Genomic DNA, 9546 nt, shown 5'->3' on the forward strand with positions numbered 1-9546 from the left:
CTTTTTAAAAACTTTTTCAAATATAATTTTATTGATGAAATTTTTAATAAGAAAAATAATACAAATATTAGAAAAGAAATGGAAAAATAAGTAATAATAGTTAATAGGAAAAAATAAAAATAAGAAAGGAAAAAAAGTTTATTAAAAATTTGCTTCTGATCTTTTCAACAGAGATTATAAATGCATTTATATTTCACCCTTTCTAAAGTTAAGTCATAATCTCCTTCTTTCATAACCTGCCTTTTCTAATCTTCAAATGCATAAATCACAAATTCATTTTTCTCTGTTTTCAGCAAAAAGACTCTTATGGAGTTTCCATTCACTGATTCTTTTTCTAATCAAACAAGTTAATTTTTGCCATCTCTGCTGATTCAGTCATTTTCACCAACCATTCCTCCATTGTGGGTATTTCATAGTTTTTCCACTTTTGTGCCCATAGGAGGCTCACCACAATAATCATACATAAAAATAATCTTCCATGGTTCTTCTCTGACTATTCATTAACTGTATCAAAAAAGTTTAATTTGATTGAATGTTTATCTTTAAAATTCTATTGTAGTATTTCAACCCAGAAAGCATGCCTTTTTTACAAGTCCATCAAGTGTGATAAAATTATCTTTCAAGTTGTCCACATTTATAACATAAATTTGAAGTGCCTTTCTACATTATAGACAATTTTTCTGAGATCATATACCTAACTACATCATTTTACAAGAATTGTCTTTTAAGTTATAGTATAAATTTTAATCCATTTAATCATATGTTTTTCTATTCTTTGATCGGTAAGATTTCATTTGGTCTTCCATTTCAAATTTCAGTAAAAAAAGTATACATTTTAACAATTTGTAAATAGTTTAATTTCTGCCTTCTGCTGCTCAATTCCAAATGTTTTATTATTTGTCTTAAATCTGTCTCTTAACTGTGTGTAAAAAGATCTTTCAAAACTAAATCCCTCTGCAAAATAGCTTTTTTGATTTAATATTATATTCTCTATTAAAAGAATTAAAATTGTAGAATTTAGAACTAGAAATTATAAAAAAATAAGGTGGCGATAATAACCAAATTTATTAAAAAATTAGTTAACAAAGGAAAATAACAATAGCAATAACAAAATAGCAATAACACCAACCAACCCCACAACTGCATGCATATTTGGGCTACCCATGCAAGGCCACAGATCCATGTTTTAATACATCTCTCTTCTGGAAGAAAAACATACCAGAGGATAGGGGCATTGGCAGAGAATATTGTATTATAGACCCAGCAATCAGACTTTATTAACTAATGAAGCCTGAAACATATCTGAGTTGGTGAGATGTAGTATGTACAATATATGTTGGCCTGCAAGGTAATAAAGTAAAAAAATGAATGCTAATGTCCGCGTGACGCTGGTGGCGCATGCTCAAATGGGGCCGCTAGCACCCATCCCAACAGGCCACAGACCGGAACTGGGCTGCACCCCACAGGTTGGGGAACCCTGGTTTAACATATTCCATTTATAAGGAATGTTTATACCAATGATAGAAACGTGTACTGGTTGAATGATTTATAGAGAATATTAGGCAGATTTGGGGATACAGTGAGAAGGGAGGCACAAAATTATGACAGGAAAAGTGAGTAAGTGAAATTAAGTTACAGAAACAGTGCAAGAAAATTAGAACAGGTAGAGATAGTCCTCAACTAATAACCACAGTTGGGACCAGAATTTCCATTGATAAGCAAGGAGGTGCTTGTTAAGTGATTCATAGAATCATGAACTGACTTTGCTTATCAGAAGCGGGCTTGGAAGATCACAAATGGTGATCTCAAGATGTGGCAGTTGTCAGAAATACATGCCGGTTACCAAGCACCCAAATTTTGATTACATAACCATGAGGATCCTGTGATGGTCATTAGTGGAAGGACCAGTCATAAGTCATAACTTTGAACAATTGCTAAATGAATGGGTGTAAGTCAAGGACTAACTGCACATAAATTTCCATATCTTTACTATTAACACCTTTCTCTTTTCATATTTCTACAATTTTCATCTTCAACAGTAATTCAACCTTAGCCTTTGAATTTTTATTCCAATTATCCAGCAGTTAATCAAATTAGCATGAATTTGTTTTAGTTTCCTTCTATTCCTCCTTCATACATATATGATATATATTGCTGAAGGGATTTTTTTTCTCATACCATGATAGAAATACAATTACTTTATGTAGTAGTTGTACACTGTTGCCTGTTGCCCTGATGTTTGAGATATTGCTTGTTGACTATATTTGATACTATTGAGTTTTATTCCTCTACCAGAAATTCATGAAGAAGAGTATTTTTGAAGAACCATATGGCACTAGGCTTAAGGCTGTTAATTTTCAAAGCTCCTGGAAGTATAATTCTGTCATTTTCCATTTATTCAGGAGCAGGAGCAGATGGAAGAAAACATGCTTCATGTCACTATAAGACTTTTAAAACGGAAACTGGCAGAGAAAGAATAGGGATAAACTCTGGAAATACCATCATCAGAAAAGGCTAGGATTACCAAAGATGTTATACAAACCTGAACTGAGAAAATAAGTCTATATCAAGTTTTATATTTTAAACTTCTGCACTGAAGTTATTTCAGAAAGTTTTCTTTGCAGTTTAATACTTACCATTAAACCTTTTTAATATATTGTGAATCACTGAGAATCACCTCATAGTGACATTTCCATGCATAAAGATACTCACCATACAAGAAGACTAAGTGCACTCAATAAAAAAAATTCAGAAATACTGGGCAGTCAGGAAGTTTAGAAAATTAAGTTCTATGCTTGTTTCTATTAAGAAAAGGAACATCTCTACTTGATAAACCAACTCATCCTTTATGATCTATAGGAGAGGCGCTGCTTAAAGAGTTTCCATCTAGGACCCCCTTTATATGTACCTTTTTTGGCATGTAACTTTATGCGGGAGCAATGGTGGAGGCATCACCAACCACAGCTGTAGAGGTATGTCCCAGCTGTGATTATGGCTGCTGTAGCTGCATCCTAAAGAAATGACTTGTTTAAGCTTTATCATTTAACTGTTGTTTTTTTCTCTTTCACAGGCTACTGATCATCCAGGTAGAAGTCCTGTCAAAAGACACAGTGATGATTACATCCTAGTTTCTAAAGAGGAAGGAAAAATTGTTTCTGCTTCTTACCAGGAACAGACTCTGCCTGCTTCCCAGGATATGAACATAAAGGCTGAGGCTCCATGTCACACTTCTTTAGCCTTCACTGATCCACTGATGGGATCTATGTCTGCCTCTTCAAGTAACCTCAGTTCTAGTCCTGATGATAGCAGCAGCAACAACAGCAAGGATTCTGATTTTACAATTGTTAGCCCTCTTGAAATGTAAGAAAGCTATTCAAGAAGTTAGCATCTCCTGTGCCTCAAGACTTGATCTATTGTGATTTCAGATTTATAAGGCTAAACATGTCAATGAACAGATGCCATCCAGGCAACCCAGATTAATCAGAAACTAAAAACAACAAACATGTAATAATTTCTTTTACAATACACACATGTAATACCAAGATGTAATATATGAGTGCAGATACTTGTTGGTTTACTCCTATTAACAGATTTTTGAAACATTGAATTAGTAAGTTTTTATTCCCCCATCATATAAAATAAAATGCATTGCATAATCTCATGAATTTACTGAAAAGTACTCACTCAAATATAGGGAAACCAATGAATATAAAAATAATTTCAGAACCTGATAGATATATAGGGTAGGAGTAGAATCAGATATTCCTCTCATCAGACAAGAGGAATAAACGTTTCAAGTTATATCCCACTTCTTGTCTGGTGCTACCTTTTGAATTATTTTCTGAAGAAGAAAAACAGCTATAATCACTTTATAGATGGTTATGAACCAATAACTTATTCATGCAAATATTCATACCTAGAAATTAATACAAATTCAATGCCTTGAAACAATTGGGATTATAGGTCTACTAGTCCTGAATTTGCTTCCTAACATCTAGGATGTATTTTTTACAGTTATTTCAAGATTTCTGCCATCCTATTTTGCCTAGGAACAAAGTTTATTGGGAATCTTAATGCTGCAGTATTCCTTAACCACTTAGAAAGAGTCATTTTTAAATGTTAATTTAAATACAGGATCTATCTTTTTGCACTAAGGACAGAAAGATTCCTAAAAGTTTGAATCTCTGTGCTGATTGTGATTCACTCAAGGGCAGATTTCTCTGTCAGCACTGTACAGAGCTAAAATATTTCTGGACACAGTTCATTCTATTATCCTGGCAATTGCAAAATAACATTCATAGGTTAGTGTCCAGTTTTGGGAGGAGTTAGTTTTTGGTTTTTTTGGTTATTTAGTAAATAATATAGTTACAGACATCAACTTTATGAAACAGCCCAAAGTCTATACTTTATTGAGGCACTCTGATTTCTAACTGGATTCCCTTTTCTCATGCAGCCATTGCTAATTCCACAGCATTGTGCAAGATTGCACTTACTAATTTTATTGACCCAGAGAGGGGGGAAATAATGTATTAAGATTTATTGGTCAAAATCATGATCTTATGCTGGTCTTTCTTCCTGGTATGTAGTATTCATTCCAAGCAAATTGCATTTTCAAAACTATTTTGTTGCTTGCAATTTGAATGCTATTTAACTACATAGAGAAATGGGTCTTGAAACCAATATATCTTTTTGATATTGCAGCAAACTCAAATACAAGCTTTCTCCAGATCTAGTTAAGAAGAGAAACATTTGTTCAGTGATTTAGCCTCCAAAAACTAATTGTCTACTGTAATAGGTAATGAACAATTCTTAGATAGAAAACTCTTGTAGCCACAGTATATGCAACATATTTAAAAAATGGCTTTTCTGAAAAAGTTAGGTATCATTATCTCTTGAAACAGTGTCTAATATAACGTGATCATTTTCCCCCTCCTGGTTGATAATATCTTGGAGCTTTATTCTTAAGCAAAACACTCCTGGTATGTTTTATTTTTATTGGACACTCAATGCTGTAGCCGTAATCATGATTGATAGGGCATGAGAATGTGAACACTGATGTATAATAATTTCCATTACAATTTCCATGAGCAGTTCTTTTCTCTATGAATATGACGTGTGAATCATGATTATCCAAAGTGTAACGTGATCACAAACTACAGCTCTTTTTGAATATTATGCTAGAAACTTTCTAGATCATACAGATGGAATTTGAAATATTGAAAAATCTACTGCTTTCTGAACTTGTTCTGAGCTTGATGTGATAAATTTAACTGAATTGACTGTCCTAGAATTCATTTGATTCTTCCCAAAGTCACTTGGATTTGTAATGCACTGTCCTTTAGCCATAATTTTGCATCTGTGAATTTACTGGGCATAAGACTAAAATTATCAAGTAATATATGGCAATTGTATAATTACATGGTCAGATAACTTGAATGAGTTATGAGAAGATGCTCCCTCTGTCTTTTAAAATTAGATATAATATTGAGAGTTTACATAAAGAGTTTCAGAATATATAATGAGTAGAGTTAATGAATAAAGTCATCACATGACTGTTGATCCAAATGAAAAACCTAAAAATGTTCTGGTTATGCAATTTTAAATCTAATACTCTTTTACTTAGACTTTCACAAACTAAATCACCTCAAGATTCAGCCCTAGGATCTGTGTAGATTTATTTAATTTCCTTGATATTTGTGAGGATGATAAAAGAGGATTAAATTGCTGTTGATTAATTTAATGTGACTAACCGTGAATTTTTCCTTTCTTACCATACATTAAAAGTGCCATTTAAAGCAAATTATTTAATAGTGGAAAATGAACAAAATAGATGAGAAAATAGTAAGTCACCTTTCACTTTATTTGAAGGAAAGAAAAAATAGTTGGATAGAGGTCTGGTTGTTGTTTTTTTTGTTTTGTTTATTAGCTTTGCTTTTAAATGTTTGACTCCTTTGCCTATTTTATGGTTCAAATTATTTTTCTTGTCAGAGCAGTTTTTGCTGTAATATGTTTGCCTTATTTAGTATGTATTTACTTTCTCAATGTTATGCTTCTGGTTTTATAAAGTAAACAGCACTTTGCTAACAGAAAAAGGTGAGTAATTCCTTTGGAAAAGTCAAAGATATTAATCCCATGTTGTAAAATTTAATAATATACCAAACTTAATTTTGCATGGCACTGGAAGTGTCAATCAAAAAAGATTAGACCATAATAACATATTGCCTTCTACCAGGTGTACTAAGGTTCCCAAATTAAAGCACCAATTAATTTTCTCTCTTAAGTGCAATCTGCTCATCTCAGCTATTGTTAACCGTAAACTGACAGGAAAGAATATAGAGTATAAAGGGTTCATTAGTATTAATATGTGATGCTCTAAAACATTTTTCAACCTATTAGAAGCTCTTCTGGGTTTCTTGCATCTTTAAACTACGGTTTCATCTTTTGCATGTCATCTTACATTGCTGAAGAATGTTGAGAATAATTTAGTAACTAATGTTCATTTTTGGCTATGAAAGGCTGTGTTTTCCTCTCCTAAGAATGATTGCCTACTTTATTAAAGAAAGAACTAACATGCACACATCTTGAATTTTGTCTTTTATTTTGCAAAAGTTAAGAGCTTTTTTCTCTCTTACCTATCTTAGGAAAGTAGAATTCTCCCAATGTTTTAATCCATGAAGTGATAGTAATAAATAATTTAAAATAACATTCAGGCACTATACTCCTTGAGACATGTATTTGGGAGTCAACAGTGCATGAAATGATGCAGATACAAAGGAGAAAACTATATACAAAGAAAGGAAAAATGGACCTATCCCCTACATTTTTACCAATATTATCTCTTTCTTGTGTTTTGGGTTTATATCACTCTTTCTGTTGAAAAAGCCTATTCCAGTCAGATTTATTAAACACAAATATTAAATATTTGTTCTGTGGGGAAAAATTGGAATGTGTATTAAAATCCTACTCCTTCACCTCAGTGTCTGTTATTGGAAGTTCTCACATTATTTTTTGAAGCCCTTCAGTTGTGCAGGATTCTTTAAGTGATGTTAAACTTAGTTACCTCACCACTAATATTTTTAGTTTTATAAAAGTTTTTATACATCTGAAGCATGGTCAAAGGCAAGAGTGAGGCCCAAATGACAAAATAACATACCTTTTGTATTTTGCATTGCAAAAGATATGATCACGTAGTGCAATTCTGAAAATGGCCACCATGTTGAAGGGAAGGAAGGAAGGAAGGAAGGAAGGAAGGAAGGAAGGAAGGAAGGAAGGAAGGAAGGAAGGAAGGAAGGAAGGAAGGAAGGAAGGAAAAAAAGATTAAGAGTAAGTTTCTCCAATTACATATGTTTATAAATCCAAACCAATCAGAAAAATAATAGGGGAAAAAAGCATTCCATATAAGAAGGTTAAATAAAATATAGAAAACCAGCCCCTAACATCATAAACACAGATTCATCAAAAATGAAAGAATTTATGTTCTTGATATTAAAAGGTAACTTAGTTGTAAAGAGAAAGAAACGAGTTCCAAACATTTATCTTCACTCTATAAACCAAATCCAACATCCAAATTAATTTTCTATAAAAAATACCTGCTGGAATATTGAAAATCTCCAAGTGGAAATACACTTCATAACTGAAGAATGCCTTTCTTAAATTTAAAAATTAAAAGTAAATGAAAAGATGCTTTAGAAGTGGGGTTAGTTCTAGTGTCTGTTCTTCAGGCTATGCCACACCATTGAACAGTCATCTACTCACCAGCAGGTTTCATGATCTTACAAGCACCACTTGTCCAGAGGACAAAGGGGTTAATTTCCAGACTCCTTAACTCCAGAAGTTCTTCCAGCAGCAAGATCCCTGCCCAAGCCTCAAAATTAGTTGGGTGCTGGAAGCTGTTCAACTGCCTTCTTCACCTGCTAGAAATTACCAGTCAACCCTGCCAGTTCTGTGGAATCAAACGCAGGACCCCAAACCAATAAGTCTCACTGCAGTATTTATTGTTAACAGTGCGCACTGAAGGAATTCCTGCCAAAGAATAGTGGGCAGAACTACTACATACAAAACTATACAGTCATATTTCTACATTTCAGAAAAGGGAAGAAAATTATATAGCCTACATCAGTGGTGGCAAACCTATGGCACACGTGCCAGAGGCAGCACTCAGCCCTCTCTGTTGGCACCCGTGCCACCGCCACCAGCAGCAGGTCCATCAGGATGCCACCGCTGCCCAGAGCAGGAGCCCCGCCCAGCACAAAGGCGAAGCTCGAGTAGAAGTGGTAGAGCAGAGGTCATCAACCATTGTCTATTGGTGGACTGGAAGAAAAGGGAGGAGGAAGCATTTTGCATGCGCGCACAGGGCCACAAGCATGTACCTGCTGCAAATGGGATGGGGATAGTGCCTGCATGATACTCACTAGCCCTGCCATGTTCTTGTGTGGTGCAGCGCCTTGTATTTGCACCCCATGGCATGGCGGTAGCTATTTTTACACCTTGCACACAGTGGCCCATTTTTGCACCCCTGGTTTTTGTGTGCCAGAGGCAGCACTCAGAGGCGCTTTCCTGCCAACTCCCTGAGGGCACCACAATGCTGATGCAGCCCTGGCACTTTGCGATAAATAAGTGGGTTTTGGGTTGCAGTTTGGGCACTCGGTCATCACTGGCCTACATAAATAATAGCTTGCATAAATAATAAGTGATATAAGTATACATATTTATAATTGCCAAATCTCGAATTACTTCCCCACTTTTTCCCGTTACTATCTTCAAGAAAACTGTCACTGCATTTTTATGTGTTTGTCAGCAAGCACGTTGCAGTCTGCTCTGCAGCTGTGCTGTTATCATTGTAACCATGGTGAGTGTCACATGTTCAACCATGTTTTGGTTTCATGTCAGGTTCTACTATTGTGTGCGCATGTCCAAAAAAAGTTTTTTCTTCTTCTTTTTTCTCTGTGCTGTCTGGTGAGATAGAGCATGTAGTCAGTTAAGAGTTCCTTTGCTTTTTCTGATTAAAGTTTTTTACAGTAGAATATGTTTTGGGTTTTCTTTCTTTTACCTGGAATGCACGATGCGTCAAATGAACCACAGTTCATCGACCTCTGATAAGGAGTTTTTGAATTACTCCTTTGACAAAAACAATTATTGTCTAAAAGACTATGGAAATTGCCATAGAATTTTTTTTCCCACTGAGAACTAGACTTTCCATGGTTGCCTTTTTTAATCTGCCAGTAGCACATATAACTTTGGTGTTTCTACTTTGCTAACATACTCCAATCCTTAAAAAAATTGTTTTCCTCACAGTTTCATACTTTATGAAGTATAAGATTATTGTCTTTCCAGATTTAACAGTGCAGAATCCAAGGCCATTTTAGTGCCCTTTGCACCATGTAACACAAATCAATTGAAAACATAAAGTACTGTGAAATAAAATATTTAGAATTGCCCATTTTCCAATGCTTACTTTGAACCACAGCCCAATACTATGTTAAAAAAACTCTTGGTTTAAAATTTGCCTCTTAAATACAATGTGGTTGAGTAAAAGTTGGGCAGTTT

General features: G+C 34.4%; 1 protein-coding gene across 9 annotated transcripts in view; it reads left to right on the forward strand.

The window, feature by feature from the left end:
* TBC1D5 (TBC1 domain family member 5) overlaps positions 1 to 6575 on the forward strand; it is a 336845-nt gene extending 330270 nt beyond the window's left edge. For all 9 annotated transcript variants that reach the window (XM_081343522.1, XM_081343519.1, XM_081343516.1 and 6 more), the window contains one exon: positions 3071 to 6575. In XM_081343522.1, the coding sequence (XP_081199648.1) occupies positions 3071 to 3364 (294 nt within the window). In that variant the 3' untranslated portion in view covers positions 3365 to 6575. The remainder of the gene's footprint in view (positions 1 to 3070) is intronic.
* The last annotated feature ends 2971 nt before the right edge of the window (positions 6576 to 9546 follow it).

Source organism: Vipera berus (genome assembly GCF_964194415.1).
Source record: "Vipera berus genome assembly, chromosome: Z".
Classification (NCBI taxonomy): Eukaryota; Metazoa; Chordata; class Lepidosauria; order Squamata; family Viperidae; genus Vipera; species Vipera berus.